The 23863-nt window shown below is 46.7% G+C and overlaps 1 protein-coding gene across 3 annotated transcripts in view; it reads left to right on the forward strand.

Moving 5' to 3' along the window:
• The first annotated feature begins 251 nt into the window (after positions 1–251).
• PLOD2 (procollagen-lysine,2-oxoglutarate 5-dioxygenase 2) overlaps positions 252–23863 on the forward strand; it is an 89430-nt gene continuing 65818 nt past the window's right edge. Inside the window, exon 1 of one of the 3 annotated variants that reach the window (XM_089780835.1) lies at positions 252–773. In XM_089780835.1, coding sequence (XP_089636961.1) covers positions 656–773 — 118 coding nt within the window. In that variant the 5' untranslated portion in view covers positions 252–655. The remainder of the gene's footprint in view (positions 774–23863) is intronic. The other 2 variants (XM_075937669.2, XM_075937670.2) reach the window with 2 other exon arrangements.

Here is a 23863-nt window from a genome sequence, read left to right on the forward strand (position 1 = left end):
TGAGCTAGCAATGATCCCTGTTGCCACCAAAGTGCTCTGCATGAAAGCGTGCAGCCCTGCCAACCACTCTCACAGCGGGGACTGGAGGGGGGGAGGGGGGCTGATACCCTTCGCCTTTGTCCTCCTGTTCCTCCCATCTGCCACCCCGCTCCGAACCAGACCAGGCCGACTCTGCCAGGCGCCCTTGCACCTGTGGAGGTTTCGGTCCCTTTTCCACCAGCCCCCTCCTCAGCTCCGGGGCCGCCTGTGCCCGCCTCGCCCGGCTGCTGCTGCAGGCGCAGCGACCTCGCTTTGCAAACCGGCACGTGGGGGCTGGAGGCAGGCCCGGGCTCTGAGCGGCCCCAGCCCCCGCGCACCGCCCTGCTCCGAGCCAGTCCCGCTTTCGCAGCCAATAGCGGGGATGCTGCAGGCTCCCGCTTCCCCTCCTGGGGGTCTGCCCGGAGCCTCCCACTGCCGCCAAGCTCATAAAGTCCCCTCGCGGCCCGGGCCGGCCCCTCGTCTTTTGCCCTGAGCGGAGGCGGAGACCGGCGGCGGGTGCAGGCTGCGAGGGGCTTCATTTCCCCCTCCCCCCGCTCCGCCCCTGCCCGGCGGCGCCTCCCAGCTGCGGCGGGGCAAACGGGAGCTGCTGGAGGCGCGTCCCACTGGAGGGGTGAAGATGGCGCTGAGCGGCAGCAGGCAGCCCCCCAGCCTCCTCTTCCCGCTGGCGCTGAGCGTGCTGCTGGCGCCGCTGCTAGGCCGGACAGCGGACACGGCGCTGCCCCCCATCCCCGCAGGTGAGCAGAGGGGGACTCCAGCCTCTCCGCGTGCGCTTCCCCAGGGCTCATTCATTCCGGACCGGACCCGCTGGGAGACCTGCCCGTCCGGCTGGGTTGCCGCAGGCTCGCCAGGTCCCCCTCCCGCTCCCCGCGGCGTGGGGGAAAGCGCCGCGTTTCGCTTGGGGCTGTTTCAGCCCGACGCGGGCTCCCAAGTTTCCAAGGAACCTTGGAAAGTTTAGCGGCCCCCTGCCGCCGCCCCCTCCTCCCCCCGGCTCTCTCAGCGTGCTTGGAGGAGACGTTTGAAACGCTCCGGTGGCTCGCTCAGCCCCCGTGTGGGGAGGGAAGAGGAGGGGAGGCTCTCCAAGAGCACCAGCAGCTCGGCCTTGGGAGGTCCAGCGGACTCGGTGGCACGTGTGTTCTGCTGACTCCCCTGTGCGGCGTCCCTCTGAACGATAGGCACGCTTCCCTCCTCCAGGCGCTGGCGTGACTGGCCCTACCAGACCGCTTTATGCTGAAACGGGGGACTTTAAAAAGATGAAGTGCATTTCAACCTTTGATACAGTTTTTTGGGAGTGGGTGAGGAGGGGAAATAATTCTTTCTTCTACTGATCATGCAATTCCTGCAGAGGAGGAACTATATAAAGATCTTCAGGTTCTTGACTAGGAATCAGGTAAATAATGAGTCATATGTACCTGGCAACACATGAATAGAGACCTAAACTGGCTAGCAAATGATCAGTGCCAGGATCTTTCTAATATGGGGGACAAGATTTGCCCAGGTCTTTCCCCATCCCTGTTAAGTAACCAGTTCTCTTTCCTCTCCCTCCTCCCACCAGTAGCCTGAGACTCATGACAAGGTGTTAATGAGCCACATATTTCCTAGCTCATGAGAGAGCCCATAGTGTTACTCACCAATGACCCAAAATTACTTCCATTGATTCATTTTTTTTCTAGCAGACTGCTCTGCTCTCCCTTTTGTTCCAAGCCTGTTCATCTTCTGCTGCTTGAATTTTGTTAATTTTCCAAGAAGCAAATGGCAGCCAGAAACTAATTCTTAGTGTGTAAAACAATAACAAAAGCAAAGTATGCCCCAAACCAGTGGACAGAGAGGTCAGATACTCATTTCTAAAAATACCATTTAAGTTTCCTAGGAGCCACTTGTCACTGTTTTTCTGTAGTTTTCTGAAGGCATCTCTAACTGAATCTTACATGGGAAAGGTGTCCTATCCTGCAGGATGGATTTTACATGGTGATAAAAATATCTTAGAATTTTGAAAAGTTCCAAGCAATAATACGGTTATTTTAATGACTAGTTTAATTCTCTTACTGTGCAGAAAAGAACATTTTGAGTAACGAGTCTTGTAAATCTCACCCCCATTTGATTAGACCGTGTTAGGTAAGGTTATTGGGAGCTTGAGTAATAATGAAATATAACAAAATCTTGTGTTGAAGTACACCACACTTTGTAGACGTGAGAAACTCCTCATCTCTAGCTTCTTTATATGGACAGTACTGGCCTTGTTAGCTTGTGATTCTGGCTTTAGTCCCATTAGCGATTTCCTACAAAACTGCTCTGTGCACAATTTATTGCAGTCTGTCAGAGGCTGTGTGTGTGTGTGTGTGTGTGTGTGTGTGTTGTGCTGCTTTTTTATATATTAGCACAGCGTGTCTACATACGGCAAACTCATTGCATCTCATTCTATTTCAACTATGCTTTGCATAAAAACAGCTATTCAGACTCTACTATGGATCTTAGTTTATTAACTGAAAGTAGTGTTTCAGAGTGGATGTTGGAGGTAGGATCTCAAGATTTAACAAATAGGTCACAGTACAGCAATCTAACAGCTAACAGAATACTTAACTAATAGGGTAGGAAGGGTATTATCTCTGAAGTAGGATTTTGAACAATACGACTATAAAACTGTTATTTGTATGAGGGAGGCGTTTAAAAGTGGCTCCTGGCTAACAAATATTAAGAAAATTGATACTGAAGTCTAAAAGACTTCTGACTTGGAAGCTGCTCCTTGAGTTTCTTAATCCCAGACATATAACAAGGTTTGTTAGCTGCAGACTCCTGTTCTAACCATTAGTGGTTTTCTGTGTATATTTCATTGTCTTCTGTTAAATATGTTTTGCTTCTCAGTGAGAAATAGAACCTAGCCGCCACATCTCTCTTTTGTGTTATCAGTCTTGAGCTTGATTTCTAAGTTGCTGGCATTTTGTGGCACAGTATATAATTTTTAGTATATAACAGAACCAGTTGACATGTTAAATTTTCAAAACATCAATATTACTTACACTAGAAATCATTTGTAACAGGAGTGAGGGCAAGTGGCTGCCAAATACTATCTTGCTCTATTATTTCAAGTCAAATTACATACATAGTCTTACTCAGAAAGGCCAATGTTTCATTAATACAGAATTACAAATGTTCATGAAGAGTAACTAAAAGACAGATAGTTAACAGACCAGAATTGCATTGCTTAGCGCAGCTAAAGTTACAAGAACAACACTAGGAGCTATTTCTAGTTGAACAAAACAAATAAACTTCCTCTCTAGAAAACTCAGTTTTTTGTTTCCAACTTTAAAAAAAAAAAAAGTACATGAAGTCCATTTATGTCCAAATCAGATATCTAGTAATTGACAAAGTTCAAATCAGTATTAACTTAGCCTGCTCTGTGGATAATGATGCCACAGTTTTAGAGGTCAAAACATTTCTTGTTGTATCGTACTTAGTAAATATCTCATCATCTAATACAACCCACTGAAATGGGTTATGGCATCTGTAGGGCTCTGCAAAAATGTTATGGATAGCTATGGTTTCTAAAATGGAGATTTAGATTACAGAGTCTGGTGGCTATGTATCTAGATACCTTTTAGTCTTTTGGGTCCTGATCTACAGATGGCTCGCCCAAGATCATACTGAAAATCTGTCAGAGCAGGGAATTTGTATTTGGGTCTCCTTAATTGCAGGCTGCTGCCCTAACCTGAGGATTGCCCAACAAAAATTATTTATGTGAATAATCCCTAGTTTTGTGAGTAGAGCCACTGAAGTCAATGTGGACTGTTCCCATGTGTATTGCAGAAGTGTTTGCAATATCTAACCCTGAATTAGAGGAAAACCCTCAGAATGACGACTGAGTACTATAGGTTTGCAGTAGGGAAGTGTCTGTATTTCTGAAGATAACAGTAGTAAACAAAAATTGCTACTCTAGGAGTGCTGATCAGAAAAGTTGTTTTTATGTCACAATTCTAGCTACTCCAATTATTAATTAATTTTGAAAGGCTTCAGTGGCAAAATAATCTTGACACATTTTGCATGCCCTCTAATAATTTTCAGTATGCATGGTTACATAATGATGGTGGAGTATGTTAACTTGCTCAGTAAATGCTTTGATCTATGCTAGTTAGCACAGGAAATGTCAAATGATCTTAAATTTGTAGACCAAAATGAGATTTTTGCCATCCTTCTTCACATTGAGTAACACCTCAGTGTGCACCTAGTTACATTGATTTTGTTCAAAACAGTAAATCCTGTGGCATTTTATAGACTAACAGATTTAAGCTTTGATTAAACTGATTTCATAGTGCTACTTTCAAGTGTGAAGTGAATAAGTGTGCCAAAAATCGGCCCCCAAGCACACTGTTGCCAAAGCAGACTTCAGTGGAACTACTGACTGAGCAAGTTTCTATTTTATGTTAGTAAAGGTGGCAGAATCACATTATTTATGATCAGGACCCTCATCTTGCAAGCTGCTATACACAGATACATTGGCCAGCTGGTTACTCATTTTAAATCAACTAGGCTCTGTGCAAGTAGCTTGCACGATTAGGGTCTAAACTCGTCTCAGATGAAGCATTTATTTATAGTAATTAAAATATTTGGAAGTGTCATGACTAGAGTATGTCTTAAGTGTTTAAATTTTTTTCTCTGCTAAATTTAATTGCTCATTTAAAAACAAAAAAGTTACTGCATTGTTGGCATTGAGGGACCATTCAACGTATTGAGTGAATGGTGCTATTAAGGTATATTTACCAATGTAATCCATAATAAAATGTTATCTATCTCTTGTGGAACTGTCACTATTTTAAATACTACTTTACCCAGTACTTGACTTCATTAATTTGCATGTAGGATAGATATAGGCATTATTAGGGCATCTGTAGCTTTTTATTTAAAATTATTTTTAAATGCAAAAATAAATACTCAGAATTCTATTTCCGTGAGGGTCATGAACTGAAGAAACGAGAAAGGAAGAGTTCCTTTTTAAACAGTGACTTTACTTTTCTGCAGCCTAAAAATACCTTGTTGGTGACATTTCTCTAGTGGGAATGTATTGTAACTGTTTATGTAGAATGGGTGGGCAATAATTTTTGACCGGGGACCACTTCAGAAATTTTTGAAGTGGTCCTGGGCCGCCCTGGAAGGGTAGGGGCCTCAGGCAGAAGGAGTGGGGCCAGGACACTTCTGTGCTTCCCCTCTTACAGACCCTGTGTCTATGGGTGGGGGAGAACATGAAGTCTTTGCTCCGACTCCCCAGAGAGAACTGCTGAAAGGCTGGTGGTTCCCTCTAGGCACCTGCACCCGTGGCAGTGGGAGGAGACTTCACACTCTCCTCCCCCTGACCCCAGGTCAATCAGGGCCTGGGGTGTAGGGGGGGAGCACACGAAGTCTGCCCCCACCCTGTGAGGGAGCACCATGCGTAGTCACCTGCCAGCTGAGCAGCAGCTGGTGGTTGACTTTTAAGTGAGGAGCCCCCTCTAGGGCGGAAGTAGACTTTTTGCACTTGCCCTCACCCCCAGGCTCTGATTGGCCTGGGGGCGGGAAGAGCACAAAGTCTCTTGCTCCCTGACCTCTGGCATGCAGCACTTAGTCAACCACCAGGGTTGACTCTCTGTCTCTAGGCCCTGATTGGGCTGGGGGAGCGGCAGGACTGCCGCAGGCAGGATCAACCCACTTGGTGGGCCCAATCTGCCCCATGGAGACCCTTTTGCCCACCCATTGTGTAGGAGATATTTAGAGAATAGTTACATAATAGTTTAAATGGAGGAGGTATTGAATTATTGAGGGACAGATTCTGATAGCCTTGCTAACATTCAGAAGCACCTTAGTCAATGAGTAGATGAGTAGTCTTTGACTGTTCCTGGTGTAAGATATTACTCAGAGTGAATATGGATATCATATCTGGCTCTTATTAATCCAACAGAAGCAAAGTATCTAAAAAACATAATTCATTACAAAACATGTCACTTTTCCCTGATAAATTATTACATCCACGGTTTTCAGTAGTTCATTTACAGTACATTGTGGTTGAGGCACACAACAGTATCTTACATTTGACTCTTCCCAAAATATCCTGTCTGCTTTACACTCCAGTACAGTTATTGTAGTATGTGTGTGTACATTCTGTTAGATTGTTGTGTTGGTTTTAATTCAGTATTGTGGCTGTGGAATCTTTTATATGCTGGCAAAGTTCAAAAATCTTATACTTAAAGAATGAAAGGGCCAAATATTTTTCTATGCAAACCAAATTTAAAGGTGCGCTTTATATTGCTGTATAATTTACTGTAAGTTATGATCATCTTTGTGAAGTACCCAGTAACTTCATGCTGGCTTCCAAAGTAGTTTAAATCAACAAAATACAGCTCTGCTTTGGCTAGGAACCTTACATTGAATTGTTATATGGGAACCATGAACAAAAATCCTTATATTTCTTCTTTTGATCCAGTAGGATATCCTTCACACAAGTTGAATTTTTTGCTGTAGAAGCATTTTGGAGGACTTTTGTTGTCGATTTTTCTCACAAGCATGATTTGTGGTTTGAAAGATCATGATTTGTGGTTTGAAAGATCATGATTTAGCAAGCTGAAGGATGTTATTGAGATATGACCATTAAAGAATGTAAAGTGTGATATTTCTTTTGATAATGCTGTTATATTTAAAATCTGGCTTGGTTCCTATATTTGTAATTAATATGAGGATTTAAGCAGAAAAAATACTGTTAATGTCTAAACTTAGTTCCTCATTATAGGCTAAGTTCAGCAGTCATTGAAGTCAACGGGAAAGCTTTGGTTGACTTCCAGCTGGTATAGAATCAGATTCTATAGGCCCATCCTACTTCCATGGATTTCAATGGAAGCCAAAATGTGCCCACACGTAGGGAAAGTAAATTCCACTAATAAATGCAGTTCCAGCAGGTGCCTTCTACTGAAATGCCAAAACTGACTATTCTTTGTTCCGCGGTGCATGTTAATTTAAACTCTTCTTATTACAAGAAAGTGTTCTTTAGTTGCTGACCTGGATTCTGAACATATACCTGATTTAGATCAGTTTAATTCTATTTACTTATAAATGAGCATTAACTCTATTAAATAATGTGAGATTAGAATCAGGCACGTGGTTTTACTAAAAAGTACAGGCAGTCCCCGGGTTACATGGATCCGACTTACATCGGATCCCTACTTACAAACGGGGTGAGGCAACCCCGCACTAGCTGCTTCCCCCCAGCAGACCAGGGAGACGTGAAGCTAGTGCCCCCTGCAGCAGACCAGGGAGATGCGGAGCGCCTTTTCTCAGCAGACACCTCAGCTTGAGAATAAAGGACTGAGGGAAGTGAGGTGTGGGAGAATAAAACTGAGCTCTGGAGAAATGTTTGGCTAGAGTTTTCCCTACAATATGTACCAGTTCCGACTTACATACAAATTCAACTTAAGAACAAACCTACAGTCCCTATCTTGTACGTAACCCGGGGACTGCCTGTATTTCAATTGCTAGCATAAGGGTGAGTAAGATACCAAGTCTTAGAGGGGGGAATAGGTATCCTGCTGCTTTTCTATGATGACTTGCATTATAAAAGTTCTAGATTCTAGAAAATAGAATGCAGTGGTGGGCAACCTAGGTTACTGAGTGGGCCATATGAGTGGCTCTCCATCTCAGTTAGTCACAAAGTCATTGTAACCAGTAAAGCTTCCTGAGATAAGGTAGTTTTGCCAAACTGCACTCACACGCCTAACATTTGTAGAGTGTGCTGACTGAGCCATAGCAGCACTTTGATTGGATGAAGAGGAGGCACATGGCTCTCATAATCAAGGATGCCTGCAGTCAGCATGCATCTCATTTCACATGCCCTTGCTTTTTGTGTGTGTCACTTTCATAATACTGGTAGGGAAAAAAACTACATGGACAGAAACCAGCAGAATCTGGCAAACCTGTGCAATAACAAACCCAGTTCGGGCTTCTCCTCTCCCTCTCCCCCTTGCTGTGTCTCTCTGATAGAGTCGGTGGGGGTGGTGGGGAGGGAGTGACTAGTCACATCACTAGTTGACAAGTCTCTTTTATCCCTAAACAAAAGGGCTATGTCTACATTGGCACCCCTTTCCGGAAAAGGGATGCTAATGTAGCACTTTGGAATAGGCAAATCCGCGGGGAATTTAAATATCCCCCGCGGCATTTGCATTAACATGGCTTCCGCTTTTTTCCGGCTTGGGGAAAAGCTGGAGAAAAGCGCCAGTCTAGACGTGATTCTCCGGAAAATAAAGCCTTTTCTGGAGGATTTCTTATTCCGGAGGATTTCTTGAAAGTAGGAAGAAATCCTCCGGAAAAGGCTTTATTTTCCGGAGAATCACGTCTAGACTGGCGCTTTTCTCCGGCTTTTCCCCAAGCCGGAAAAAAGCGGCAGGCATGTTAATGCAAATGCCTCAGGGGATATTTAAATCCCCCGTGGATTTGCCTATTCCAAAGTCTACATTAGCATCCCTTTTCCAGAAGGGATGCCAGTGTAGACGTAGCCAAAGGCTTTCTGTATTTCTGGGAATATTCTCCTCCTCTCTCCCCCTCCCCCTTAGCCAAACAGTTGTTACGAAACCTGTTCTATTTTCTTTTAAAAAAAAAATATGTTTATTGTGACTGCCTGGGAACAATGTCCATGTCCAAGGCTGTTTACATGGATGTCTGAGAGCACACTTAGTTTGTACTCAGCAAGATAAACTATAAGGCGAAGAAAATTAAAGTGAAGCTTTGAGTCCAATGGTGTGGCTATAAGTTTTGTGTACTCTGTGACATTAGCACTTCACTGTCAGGCAAATTTAAAGCATTTTATTTGCATTATCCCAGCTCTTTTTTATTTAAAAAGAAGCAGTGGAATGCAGAGAACAAAATAGCAGGCTACATTCAGGCAGCACTTTTGGCTCAGTTACAAATTCATTTGCAGCAGTGCTAGCTATCAGCTGTTATATGAATCTGGGAAATGACTTCAGGAACAATACATTCTGATTCCTATCTGATGGAGCCTGCATACAATAGGGAAATGTTCTAAAGAGTTCCTAGCCTCCTCATTTAGATCTTTGGGAGTTAGCAACTTGGGGAGCTTTGCTGGAAAATGAACCAGCCTCCAGCCAAATCCAGGATCAGGAAGTTCTTCTTCGAGTGGTCCCCGTGGGTGCTCCACTCCAGGTGTCGGGTCCCGTCCCGGCGCCGCTGGTCGGAAGTTTTCCATAGCCGTAGTTGGGCCGGACCGCGCATGCGCGAGCGGAGCGCGCGGCGTTCGCGCCTTTGCAACGGTCCGGCCCCCCCCCTTGTCAGTTCCTCTCAGCCGCCCGTGGTCGCTGGCGGAACGTCGTTTCTCTCCTCACAGGACCGTCTATAAAAAAAAAAAAAAAAAAAAAAAAGAAAGACAAGAAAAAGAAAACAGACGAAGATAAAAGAATAGTAGTTAATTACAAAAAAAAACAAACAAACAAACAAACAAAACAAGAAGAGGACGAGAGAGGGAGATTATGCCTGGCTCACCAGGTTTTAAGCGGTGCATACACTGCAAGGAGGCTATGCCTGCCTCTGACGGGCATGAAGCCTGTGTCAGATGCCTGGGAGAGTCGCATGTCCCGCAAAAATGCGCTCATTGCGCAAAGCTGACTCCCAGAGCGCGGAGAGAAAGAGATATGCGCTTAAAGCTCCTCCTCTGTGATAAAGCGCTACAGCCTTCTGAGCAACATCTATCAGGAGCGCCCGGAGGGCACGGTAACAGAGCGAAGTCTCCACCGGCAACGGGAACGCAAAAGAAAAGGGCTTCCCCTGCCCGCTCCCTCCCGCCCCCCTCATTGTCCCGTGTGTCTCAGGGACATAAACAGGGAGCCTCCAGGGCCGCGAGACAGCCGGAGAGATCAAATAAGCTGCAGGCGGCAACATCAAGCCGCACGTCATCGGCACCGGCTATACGTCCTGCTGAGAGCGCAATTGACACGCAGCGCTCGGCACCGCTCCAAGGGCTGGAGCCGCGGCAGTCTGCCCAGCCGCGAGTCAGAACGGCACCGCAAATGCCTGGACTGAGTCAGGGTAAGCCGGCACCGGGTCCGGCACCGGATGCAACCCTGCCACACGGCACCGCGGAGCTCAGTGAGCATAATAAACAGAGCGCCCCCCTCCGTGCCGACTCGGCACCGGCCGATCAGTTTGCAGCTGCAACGGCACCGCAAGAACAGCTGCCTGGGGTGCCGGCTAGGGCAGTAACACAGCAGGACGAAGCAGTCCTGCTTAGTCCTCCCCCTGCCCATTCTTCTTTATCAGTGCAAGGGGGAGAGACTCCTTCTGTCTCTGCAGTCCCCACTAAGGCTGCTAAGAAATCTGTCACGAGGCATTCAATTTCACCCTCACTCGAGCCTTCAATCTCTCCCTCTCATTCACCAAGCATTACTCATCGCACATCTTCTCATCACCAAACAAGGTCCCCGCGATGCAGATCAAGGTCTCGTTATTCTGATCGTCACGGGCGATGTCATCGTTATTATAGGGAATCATCATATAGATCTCGTTCACCAAGTTATTCCCCCCCAAGATCCTATCATAGGAGGTATGCCAGTAGATACTCCTCCCGAAGGTCTTCGCCTGATCACCCTGATCATAGGGGCCATCGAGCATCCGAATATGAAAGGCATCACTATCGTCCTGGCCATTGTTGTTGTCATACCCCTCATGAATCGCGACAATTATCACCAATTAAGGACTGGAAGGGGGCGTCATCTCGACAGCACACCCACTCACCTTCAGCCCAGCTATCTGAGCCTGAGGAAGGGCAGATATCGGATGTGGACGATCAGCTGCACAATATGTCACAAAAAGATATGTCGTCATCCTATCCTGACGACGCACTGTTTGAAGGGGACCCATCTCCCCCAGACGACACAAAGGACTTTCAAGATCTGTTTAGGAGAGTGGCCCAATCTCAGGAGGTTCAGATATTGGACACTCCAACGAAACAATTCAAGCTCTGGAGGAACCTAAACCCTAAACAACAATCTAAGGTCGCCTTGCCTATGGACGAGGCTATCCTCCAATCAGCTGCGGAAATCTGGCGTACCCCGGCTTCGACTCTACCAACGTCAAAACCGGCAGAAAAGCGATATTTTATAGCGTCTAAAGATTCAGAATTTCTTTTCACTCACCCGCAACCAAACTCGCTGGTGGTCGACGCAGCTCTCCAAAGGGCTAAGAACCCGCAGCTGAAAAATGCGGGCATTGATAAGGAGGCGAAGAAATTGGATGCCTTTGGCCGTAAGGTTTACACATCAGCCACGTTGCTCCTTCGCATAGCGAATTACACAGCTCTCCTAGCCAATCATAGCTTTGATAGTATAACAAAGCTTACTGAGCTGTCTCAGAGATCATCAGAGGCAGACAGGGAGCTACTACGGTCTATTCTCAAGGAGGGCTATGCGTGTTCAAAGGCCAATCTTCAGATAGCTATGGATATAGCTGATACAGCGGCTCGGGGAGTAGCAACAGCGGTATCAATGAGGCGATCTTCTTGGCTCGCCACGGCCGCGGTACCTAAGGAGCTGCACTCCAAGGTAGAAGACCTCCCGTTCGATAAGATAAAATTGTTTGCGGAGAAAACAGATGAGATCCTTCATACTGGGAAGGACTCAAGAACAACGCTTCGCACGCTCGGCATGTACGCACCACCATTCCGTCGCCGGCGTTATTTCCCATACCAGAGACGGTATGACTATCAGTCGAGGAGACAGCAGAATCGCCCCTTCGACCAAGCGCGATCGAGACAGCGCCCCCAGCGGAGGCGTCCACCACCACCTAGAGTGACAGGCACGGCTGCCTCAAAGCAGCAAGTTTGACTCCCTGGTCGAGGGCAAGCGTACACTACCAATCAACCTGGACAAACCCATGTTCCACCACCGCTTACGACCTTACTACCACCAATGGGTCGAGATAACAACGGACAAATGGGTACTGGAAGTCATAAACAACGGCTTCACCATTCCTTTCACCTCCATCCCCCCCACCACCCCACCCTCCCCGTACCTGTTCAGGGACCCATCTCAAGAAAATCTCTTGCAACAGGAAGTTCATCGTCTCCTGGATATCGGAGCAATAGAGAGGGTCCCCGATCAGTTCAAGGGAAGAGGGTTTTATTCCAGATACTTTCTAACGGAAAAGAAAACGGGGGGTTGGAGGCCCATTCTCGATTTAAGAGGTTTGAATCGTTATCTTCGCAGACAGCGTTTCAAAATGGTGACCCTGAATTCCATAATACCGTCCCTCGATTTAAACGATTGGTTCGCTGCCCTCGATTTACAAGATGCGTATTTTCACATCACAATACATCCTGCGCACAGACGTTTTCTACGATTTATGATAGGCCACGATCACTTTCAATATCGCGTTCTACCGTTCGGGCTGGCGTCAGCGCCCAGAGCGTTTTCAAAGACCCTGGCCGTCGTAGCAGCTTATCTGCGTCGGTTACAGGTGATAATATATCCGTACCTGGACGACTGTTTAATAAAAGGTGCCACGCAGCGAGAAGCGTCACAAATGGTGGCGATGGTCGAACAAACTTTCGAATCACTCTGCCTCCTTCTCAACAAGCAGAAATCGACACTTATTCCAACTCAGTTTATAAGGTTTATAGGGATAAACCTAGACTCGCGCATGGCAAGAGCTTACTTACCGCAGGAAAGATTTCAAGCAATCAAGGATCTTGTCACTATACTCACTGGCAACATGACCATATCGGTACACAATTGCCTTTGTCTCCTCGGGCACATGGCAGCGGCCACAGCAGTAGTTCCTCATGCACGCCTCCACTTGAGGAGCCTTCAGCATTGGCTATCCACGGTTTACGCCCCCGTGAGGCACGACATTCAGAAGCTAGTGTGGTTACCTCCACATGTTCAGAGATCGCTGCAGTGGTGGACAGAAGCGAGAAACCTTCTCACGGGAGTTCCATTCCATCGACAGCAACCAACAGTGCAGATAACATCGGATGCCTCGCTCATAGGCTGGGGAGCCCATATGGACAACGAGCGAATACAGGGCAAATGGTCGCTCAACGAGAGACGTCTGCATATAAATCTGTTGGAACTTCGAGCAATCTTCTACGCATGCAAACACTTTCTTCCCCAGATCAGAGGGCTTACAGTAAGGATACTGACAGACAACGTAGCGGCGATGTATTATGTCAACAGACAAGGGGGAGCACGATCATGTTCCCTATGCGCCGAAGCAGTGCGGTGCTGGAATTGGTGCATACAGAACAACGTAAGCATAACAGCATCGTACTTACCTGGCACCGCCAATGTGATTGCAGACTCCCTCAGCAGACAGTTTCCCACGGATCACGAGTGGGAAGTAAGGACAGACATTCTATCTACCATATTCCAGAGATGGGGTACTCCACTGGTAGACCTATTTGCAACATACGACAACAAGAAATGTCACCTATATTGCTCGAGAGCGGGGCTCGGCAAGAGCTCTCTCGGCGATGCGTTTCTGATCAGGTGGAAGAAAGCACTTCTGTATGCGTTTCCTCCCACGCCGCTTATCTCCAGAACACTAGAGAAAATCAGGTTAGAGGCAGCAACGGTCATTTTCCTAGCTCCAGCATGGCCCAGACAAGCCTGGTTTCCATTCTTACACAGGATGTCAATTCAACCACCTTACCTTCTTCCTCTCCATCAGGATCTCCTCACTCAGGAAGGGGGGACACTGTTACACCCCAGGCTGCAGTCGCTGCATCTGATGGCGTGGCTTCTTACTGGTTGAAAGGAGATGAAAATCTATGCTCCGAAGAGGTCAAGACAGTACTTCTTCACAGTAGAAAACAGTCTACACGGAATACCTACCTGGCAAAGTGGCGGAGATTTTCTGACTGGTGCATTCAGAACAACATACACCCCCTATCGTCTCCTCTACAGAACGTTTTGGACTACATCCTTGATTTACGAGAGTCAGGTCTTACGCTTTCGTCTTTAAGAGTGCACTTGGCAGCCATCAGTGCTTTTCATCAACCAGTAGGGGGTTCTGCGCTCTTCTCTCACGCAATTACAAAAAGGTTCTTGAAGGGACTTCAAAACTTATATCCGCCACGAAGCGCGCCCTCTCCTTCCTGGAATCTCGACTTAGTGCTGGATACCATTATGCACCCACCTTTTGAGCCCTTGGCATCGGTTTCGCTACATATTTTAACGATGAAAACAATCTTCCTGCTTGCAATTACATCGGCGAGACGGGTAGGGGAATTGGGGGCGCTGATGGCAAGCCCCCCCCTTCACTGTTTTTTCCAAGGACACAGTAACGCTCCGATTACATCCGGACTTTATCCCCAAAGTTTGTTCTTCTTTCCATATCAATGAACCTATCGTCCTACCGACCTTTTATCCCAAACCTCATTCCTCCAGTAGAGACGCTCTGTTCCACACACTTGACGTCCGACGTGCACTGTCGTTCTACATAGACAGAACGCGCCAGTGGAGACGAACCGACAGGTTGTTGGTATCTTTGGCACCTAGATCGAAAGGCAAGGCACTTTCCACTCAACGCATTGCAAAATTAATCACACTCTGTATTATGGAATGTCATTCAATTAGAAACAAACCTCTTCCTTCATTATCTCGGGCTCACTCCACGAGAGCTGTAGCGACTTCCACTGCATTTGCAAGGGGAGTTCCCCTGGCGGATATTTGCCGTGCGGCTACTTGGGCTTCTAGTATAACTTTCGCACGGCATTATGCCATAACGAAGAGGTGGGCTTCAGACGCTGCAGTAGCCTCTGCGGTACTGTCCACGGTAGAAAATAATTGACCCGGAGCGCGTTCTGGGTTACTGCTTTGTACTCACCTGGAGTGGAGCACCCACGGGGACCACTCGAAGAAGAAGAAGAAGTTACTCACCCTGTGTAGTAACGATGGTTCTTCGAGATGTGTCCCCGTGGGTGCTCCACGCCCCACCCTCCTCCCCGCTCCGGGTCTCTCTGCTTTGTCTTTCAGGGACCGAGCGGTGAGAGGAACTGACAAGGGGGGGGGCCGGACCGTTGCAAAGGCGCGAACGCCGCGCGCTCCGCTCGCGCATGCGCGGTCCGGCCCAACTACGGCTATGGAAAACTTCCGACCAGCGGCGCCGGGACGGGACCCGACACCTGGAGTGGAGCACCCACGGGGACACATCTCGAAGAACCATCGTTACTACAAGGGTGAGTAACTTCTTCTTACATGGTGTCAATCAGTTGCCTTTGTCTTTGACCAAGAATGGCTTAGCCAAAAGAGAGTTTGAGCCTAGACATGTCATAATATTTGAGTCCATAGATGGTGGAAATACCAGAAGACCAGACCTTGGTTTTTATTTTCCTTTATAATTTTAATTTTTTTGGCTCATAGTTGATTCCTAGAAGCAAAAAACATGTGGACTGCACAAGTGGCCGTCTTTCATCTCAGTGAGCTGCAAAGCTGATGTAACCAGCTAGTCTTCTGGGACAGAGTAGTTATACTAACTGTGCTTGCATGCCTAGAATTTGTGGGGCCTGCCAACTGAGCCGTAGCTGCACTGAGATGCAGAGAAAGTTCACAGCTCTCACAATCAATGTTGGTTGCAGTCAGCACTCAACTCACTTCACTTGTCCTTGCTTTATGTGCATGTCAGTTTAGTAATACTAGTAGAAAAAAAGCAGATAGAAACCAGAAGAATCTGGCAACCCTGTGCATTGACAATGGTAAACAAAATGTCTCTTGGACCATATACACAGAGCCCTGATGGGCTGCATGCAGACTGCAGGTTGTCCACCACAGGCTCAGTGCTTTTATTATTTCTGACAATTTTAAAAAATGTTTGATTTCTTCCTCCAACCTAATGTATTTTTAAAGACAAAAGTGAGTGACTGTCAACCAATGTTCCCTCTAACCTTTTGCATCCCTATGTGGAATACATTTTTATGTGCTCCAAGGCATGTTCAGATGTGCCCCACCAGTGGAATCACATGTTGCTGGTGATGGGTGCTCTGATAACCAGCTGGTTAGCAGTCGAATTTCTCCTGGGTGGCTGCCCAAGTGCACAGCTTATAGTCAACCCTTCAATCTAATGAAATCACCCAAGGCCCAGTCCTACAGGGTACTGTATGCTCAAGTTAAAAGAATTTGAAGGTAGTCTGCATTCCTCAGACTTGCAGAATCAGCAGAGGGGGACAGCAGGATCTTGGAAATGTAGAAAAAGAGTTTTTAAGATGGTCTGATCTAACTATGCAATACAGGTTGAACTTCTCTAGTCTGGCAGAGGGATGTCAACATGTAGATGACTACACGATTTAGTGATAAGCTCGGCTTATCGGTTAATTCTGTTGACTACATACATTTCCTCCTCCCTTGCTGCCTCTATATCAAGGCCAGTGCCCATGGGGAGCCAGCTTTTAAACATAGAGGCAGCAGCATGGAAGGTGAGGGGGGCAGGCGAGAGCCAGTAAGTGTGGGGAGTTGGCTTTTGTGCCAGCTCTCCATGAGTGCTGGTTCTCCATGCGTGCCAGTTCCATGAGTCCGCCTGTTCACCGCCCGCCCCCACTACCTTCTACAAAGGTGGAGGGGTCAGTCAAGAGCCAGTGCTGTGGGGAGCCAGCTTAAAAGCCTGCTGTCAGAGGCAGCAGCACGGGAGGGGGAAGACAGGGGAGGCTGCCACAAAGCATCCTCTGTCCATGTTGGGCCTGACTTGCTGTGGACAGAAGCTCTCCAGCACCCCATGGCTCGCAGCAGCAGTCTGTCCATGAGTCTGAGCTCCCTGTGGTCAGGGGCTACTGCTACGGAGCTCAGTCCCCCATGGACAGAGGCAGCAGCGTGGGGCGGCAGGGGGGAGCCAGCCATCTATGCGGGAAGCTGGTTGTTAAATTGGCTTCTCTTGCAGACCAGCTCCCACCTGCCACCCCATTTTGCAGTTTCTGATAGAGAGGCAGTAGCGTGGGATGGCAAGGGGCTCTCTGGGAGTTGGGCTGGGAGTCCACTGGCTGCAGGCCCTGCCCCCGGGGACTATCAAATAGTCGGGGAACTGCTAACATTTGATGCAGTTACACGACTATTCAATTGCATGCTAACATTCCTCGTTCAGCATTCTCTGGACCTGATTGGTGCTGCACCAGAGAATTTGCCTCACCATGGGAGTTCAGTATTGTCTAGCAGCATTACTAACTCTTCCACTGCTTACTGGGCTCTTAGGAGACATTCCGGGGTAAATTAAAACTAAACAGCACAGAACACTGTAAGCTAGGATTGGTGGCTGTAAAAATTTATGGGACTACAGGACACTTGGCCACATCCATGGTAAGTGGACCTCCGGCTAACTAAAATCGTGCCAGATCACAGATATTGCCGGACCAGAGAGTGCTGACTAGTGAGGTTTAACCTGCAATATTCTCTAGGCACACCAATCTCTGTCTCGCAGGTTAGTTAATCTGTAGTATTCAATATATGGTTCTGACTTTAGACAAAACGATGTGTTTGCTATTTCAGCATGTTCTGGTGTTTAAGAATCCTGGAAAAAGTCTCAGTCAAATGCTTCTATTCTTCTGCATGAAATATGACCTATACTAGATAGATACTTTATTTAACAATAAATTATTTTGTTGGTTTGCTGCTTTCTTTGATAATGTAAATGTCTCATAATCAAGTCTGGTCCCCTCACTCTCCATACTGAAATGTTCACTACAGATCTTGGCACCTGGTGCTAGCTTACATAGCTCTGTATACATAAACATAGTCAAATTTATAACCATTTTTTATAACAGACACTAACCACTCCTCTGAATCAGCCCTTTTTATGCTATCCTTCCAGCTGCTATACTTCTCTTCCTTTTTCCAGAAAATCTGGTCTTTAGTTTTAAATTATATACAATTCTCATAAATCGCTCATGTTCATGTTTATTGGCAGAATTATAATAGAACCACTCCAGCTCTTGTATTAACATATTTAATTTTCCTATTGCAAAGCCAAGACAACGCCAATGAGCAATAGACAATACAGGCTAATGTTACATTAAAGATTTGGAATGGGAGAGTACTTTACAGCTTCTTTTAACTTCTTACCCAGGTAGCAGTTTGTGGTATTTCAATCACTATTAGGAAGAAAAAAGTAGGGGAGACACACTCATCACTACAGAACCTTGGGCTTTAATAGTGATAGAACAAAATGGTGGAAGAAAAATAGAATTGTTTTAGAGCTACCCAGAAATTCAGGGTTATACCCTTTCTCATGAAAGACTTTCCTTTGCCAGAAACAGTGACAAAATAAAATGTTGCAGTAGGTTTAGGAATGGTTGTCTCTTCGTATTACTTTGTACTGTAATAAAATTAAACTGCCTGTCAGGTGCTCCTTTAAACTCAGAACTCTCACACATACCTACTTTAACTGGGAGTTACACTTGTCCAAATAAGCAAGGAGTGCTTTGTGTGTGGTTTCAAAGGAGAAGAAAAATTAGGCTGAAAATATGATACTATCCAATAGGTTTTAAATCAGCCCTATGTTAGCAAGTTAATGACCTTACCTTATACCAAAAATGTTTAGAGCTTAAATTTTCCAGGATATGCTCCAGAAAAAATACTTCATCTTTAACACAGATTACAAAATGTTACTGTCATATACACACACTGTATCTCAAGGAAGCTATTCAGTTTTCCTCATGAACAATTACTGGCCTCATTGTAAAGTTCTGGATAATTTTGAGTTTTGAATTCTACTCAGTAGTTCCAAACCCAAGAATCACTTCTCTTTGGCAAATTGATTTGGATGTAATAGTACATACAGTAGTTGTCATTACTCTTTTATATTTACTGTTGTATTTGTGAGCCACTGCATGTAAGAGAGCAGTAAAAGTGTACTACAGGGAAGGGCAAACTTCTTGACCTGAGGGCCACATCTCAGCATAAAAATTGTATGGTGGGCCATGAGTGTTCACAAAAGTTAAGTGTTAAAGTCCAGGCTGGGGATGAGGGCTCTGGCTGGGGTTTTGGATTCTGGGGATGAGGCTAGGGAAGAGGGATTTTGGGTGTGGGAGGGTGCTTCAGGCTGAGATCAAAGGGTTTGGAGAATGGGAGGGGGATCAGGGCTCGGACGGGGGTTGTGTGTGGGCGATCTCAGGTACAGACTCTGGGCGGTGCTTATCTTAAGCAGCTATTAGAAATAGTTGCACATCCTCTTTCTGGCTCCTATACAGACGCATGGCCAGGCTGTCAGAAGAAGTTGCTGGCTGTGCAGATGATTTGGTTATAAGCACAATTTTGGACTTATTAATTATCCTTCCAAATAAAAAACAAATTATTCCTGTTCAAGGCCCAAGAATGTGGGAGATAAGAAAAATTCACCAGCAGCTTTTTCCAAAATCAAAATGCTAAAAGTTCTGGGAGTTCAGGTACCTACATTCTGAAGGTAGCGTTTATTTATTTATTTATTTATACTGTCACTAGATGTGGATGGCCAACAACTAAATGTGGCAGGGGATCCTTTTTTGCTTTATTATTGGCTGCCTTTCTGTTCCAGTTCCTGTGGATGCAGGAGTTGGAAGGAACAAAAGTAGAATTACAGTGTCAGGACTCTTAATAATTTCAGCTGTTTCCTGCTTTCATAGCCATGGAAATGAGTGTCCAGCTGGGGAGTGAACAAGGGTTTAGAGAAACTTTTTTTTTCTACCTCCTAATGTTTTCATTTACTATGGAAATTGGATGAAAAAGGGAGCTGGTAGCCAGCAATTTTTAGCCAGTTTAAGCTATTGGTTGTGAGCTTAGAGTACTACGTACCAGGTTTCAAAACAGTAATGTAGAACATTTAAACAAGACAGGAGGGGAACCTATTTATATGACTGTAATATTCCAGTGAGGGAGAGGACGAACTAGCAACTGTAGTAAGACCTCAGAGTTATGAACACTTCTGGAATGGAATTTGTTGATAATTCTGAAATGTTTGTAACTCTGAACAAATGTTACATTTTTTTCAACTGAATGTTGACTTAATACATCTTTGAAACTTTTCCGTGCAGAAGAAAAATGCTGCTTTTAACAATCTTTAATTTAAACAAAACAAAGCACAGAAAGTTCCTTACTTTGTCAAATCCTGTTTTAAACTTTCCCTTTATTTTTAGTGGTTTATTTTTAACACAGTATTTACTGTACTGTATTTACTATTTTGGGGGGCTCTGCTGCTGCCTTCATACTTCAGGTTCAAAATGACTTGTGTGGTTGACTGGTGAGTTTGTAACTTTGTTTTTTCATGTCTCTAGGGGTGAGTCTAGACTACAGGTTTTTTCTAAAAAAGTGGCCTTTTTTTGAAAAAAACTTCTCCTGCGTCTAGACTGCTGCCGTGTTCTTTTGAAAATAAATTGAAATAACACGGCAGTTTTTTCGACCGCAGAAAACCTCATTTTACGAGGAATAATGCCTTTTTTCAAAAGTGCTCTTTCAAAAAAAGGCTCTGTGTAATGCAAACTGTGCTTTTTCAAAAGAGAGCATCCAGACTGGCTGGGTGCTCTCTTTCGAAAAAGCGGCTTGCTTTTTCAAAGTACTTGTTGTAGTCTAGACGCTTTTTTTTTCAAAAGAGGCTTTTTCGAAAGTATTTTGCGAAAGAGGCTTTCAGTCTAGACGTAGCCTGAGATTCTACTGTAATACATTTCATGCAGGGCTAGTTAAAATCTTGTTTTCCCATTCTAGGAATCTGAGCCTTCATTTCATCCTCTTTGGTACATAATACAGTCTGGAGACTGATGTATGCCTTATTACACAGGGAACACTAGAATGGTGCAGGGCACCTATTTGGATGGCTGATCCCTCTGTCAGTGATGCTGAAACACTTTTTGGGGTGGTGGTGCTGAGCTTCACCCCCTTTATCTCTAGCTGTGCCCCTTATCACTCCCTACAGCTGGGCCAACAACTGGGATCCTGCATCCGGGGCTGGTGGTTAGGACCCCAGGCCTAGTGCCTGGGCAGGATCCTGCATGTGTGGCCCCACGTTGGGGCCAGTGTCTGAGCCCCTGTATTGAGGGGATGGCAGTCAAGCAAGACCTGGGACTGGTGGCTGAGATCCCAAGCAGCAGGGGCATAAGGTGAGGGTTCTCCACACACCCTTTCCCTTGTGTCTATACCCGCTGTCCAACTTGCATGTTTCTATCAAGCCAACCTGCTGCAGCTTCGGACTGTCTTCTGAAATACTGGAGAACTGCCGAGTTGACTCATGCCAGTATGGCTGTGACAGTGGAGCTATTTTACACTGCAGCTTGACACCCATGGATGGCCTATGGCAGCTGACTTGTCCACATGGGGCTTGGGCTGCAGCCCCAATTAGGGCTGCCAGGTATCTGGTTTTCAGCAAGAACTCCTGATTGAAAAGGCAGTACAGACTAGGCTGCTAAAAGTCTGGTTGGTGGTGCAGTGGGGCTAAGGCAGGCTCTATGCCTACCCTGGCTTTGTGCAGCAGCTGCATGTCTGGTTCCTAGGTATTAGGGGTGGCTGTGGGGGCTCCGCTCGCTGTCCCTGCCCTGAGTGCTAGCTCTGCAGTTAACATGACTTGGACTCGTATCCGATGGGAACTGTAGGGGCAGTGCCTGTGGAAGTGGACAATGCATAGAGCTCCCTGGTCCCTCTGCCTAGGAGCTAGGAGTGTTGGCTGCTGGGAGCTGCCTAAGGTAAGCCTAACCTGACTGGAGCCCAAACACCCTGCCCCATCATGCACACCAAACCTCTGCCTTGAGCCCCCTACTAAACTCCAAATCCCTTTGCCCTGGCTCCACCCCAGAACCTGCACACCCAGCCAGAGTGCTCTCACCCCAACCACCTGTCCCTGAGGATGAAAGTGAGTATGGCTGGGGGAGAGCTAGTGATGGAAGGGGAGAGGTTGGGTCCTCCAAGCGGGGGTGAGACAAGGCTGTTCAGTTTTGTGCAGTTAGAAAGTTGGCAGCCCTAGCTTAAACTCTGGGACCCTCCTACCTTGCAGGGTCCTAAAGCCCAGGCTCCAGCCTGAACTTGAATGTCTACGCTGCAATGAAGTAACTCCATAGTCTGAGCTTGGCAGTGGAAATCAGCTGTCCTGGGCCACCTGTGGGTGCCTAATTGCAGTGTAGACATACCCGGTGAGAGCAGGTATTTATCTACTATGGCTGTGCCTTCTCTCCCTGGAGTCTTAGGCACTTCTCTTCCCCCACTCCTAGTCTCTTACTAGCTACTTTTGGCAGGTAATTTGTGTATCTTTGATTCCCCCTACATCTAAAAACAGAAGGTACAAATCTAAAGAAGTTACCAGTTAATTGTAATGCTCTTGATATGCTTTGGTAACAAAATAATCCACAAATTACTCTAGAACCCCAGGTCTGGAACTATATTTATGTAACAAGAGATCTTTAAAACTCTGTGCCGTATGTGGCTCACAGACCCATTACAGGCAGTCCCCGACTTACGCGGATCCGACTTATGTCGGATCCGCACTTACGAATGGGGCTTTTCTCGCCCTGGAGCTCATGGGCGGCGGGTTGCCACCCGTGTCCTCCGGGGCGATAAAAGCTTCTTCCGGTCTCCCTGGTCTGTTGGGGGGGGGGGGGGGGGGTCCAGAAAAGCCGCTGGACCCCCCCAGCAGACCAGGGACACCCGAGCAAAGCCGCCGCCTGGGCGTCTTTACGAGCAAAGCCGCCCAGGCGGCGGCTTTCTCGGGTATCCCTGGTCTGCTGGGGGGGGGTCCAGCGGCTTTTCTGGACCCCCCCCAGCAGACCAGGGGGACAGGAGCAAAGCCGCCCAGGTGGCGGGGGTCCCGCCGCCTGGGCGGCTTTGCTCAGGTCTCCCTGGTCTGCTGGGAGTGGAGGGGGCGCAACTAGTGCGCGCCCCCCCCCGCCCCAGCAGACCAGGCTTTTGTTGCGGGACGCCTTGGGTAGAGCAGCTGGGGTGCTGCCAGGTTGGTCCTGTGGGAACCTACCGGGCAGCGCCCCAGCTGTTCTGTCCCAGGCTCCAGATTCAGCAGCTGTTGAAACTGATCAGGCTGATTCCAGGAAGCTGGGGGCAGAGCAACTCTGCCTCCGGCTTCCTGTAGTCAGCCCCTGGTCAGTTTCAGTGGCAGCAGCTGAATCTGGAGCCAGTTCCGACTTACATACAAATTCAATTTAAGAACAAACCTATAGTCCCTATCTTGTACGTAACCCGGGGACTGCCTGTATTCCTTTTCTCCTTGGGCAGAGCACCAGGTCCCTTTGAGTGGGGTTACAAGGTCTGGGTCTAAGAACTGAACCTCAGTCATGGCATAATAGCAGAATTCTGAATCTGCTACTTCCAAAACAATTCTGCAAGCATCCATAAGCAGTGTTGCAAATTAACTAGTAATCTGTGTATTTTCATTCAATGAAAATAAAAACCATGTGGGCCAGAGAATGGCAAAAGTCTGGCTATTCGCACATTGTTTGGCAGGGGCTTTGGGTGGAGGACATTGTTACTTAAACTTGGCTGAACTGTGCCTGGCTTTGACCTTGTTGGCTAAACTTCAGCCCAAAGCAAAGATCCTGAATTATAATTCCAATTTCTGAAAATAAATATTTATAGTGGGGAGTACTGTCAGATGCTTGAATAATGTAGCAGCCCAAAAGTCAATTATGGAACAGAAATTAGGTAATGTAAAACATTCATTAGGACTCTTAATATGTTACAAAGACCTCAGTTTGGCTGCCTACATTTCCCCATTTTTCAGTCACACACAGTAATTTTTTATACCTCAGTATTCTTGCTTATTTTCCCCCATCCTGGCCATCTCTGGAAAAATGTACTGGGCCATTATTGCACTGTATAATCAATATTGGGCTCCACAAACACAGTGTGGATTGGACTGGTCT

This window comes from Pelodiscus sinensis, chromosome 10 (assembly GCF_052426305.1).
Source record: "Pelodiscus sinensis isolate ZL-2025 chromosome 10, ASM5242630v1, whole genome shotgun sequence".
In the NCBI taxonomy this organism is placed as follows: domain Eukaryota; kingdom Metazoa; phylum Chordata; order Testudines; family Trionychidae; genus Pelodiscus; species Pelodiscus sinensis.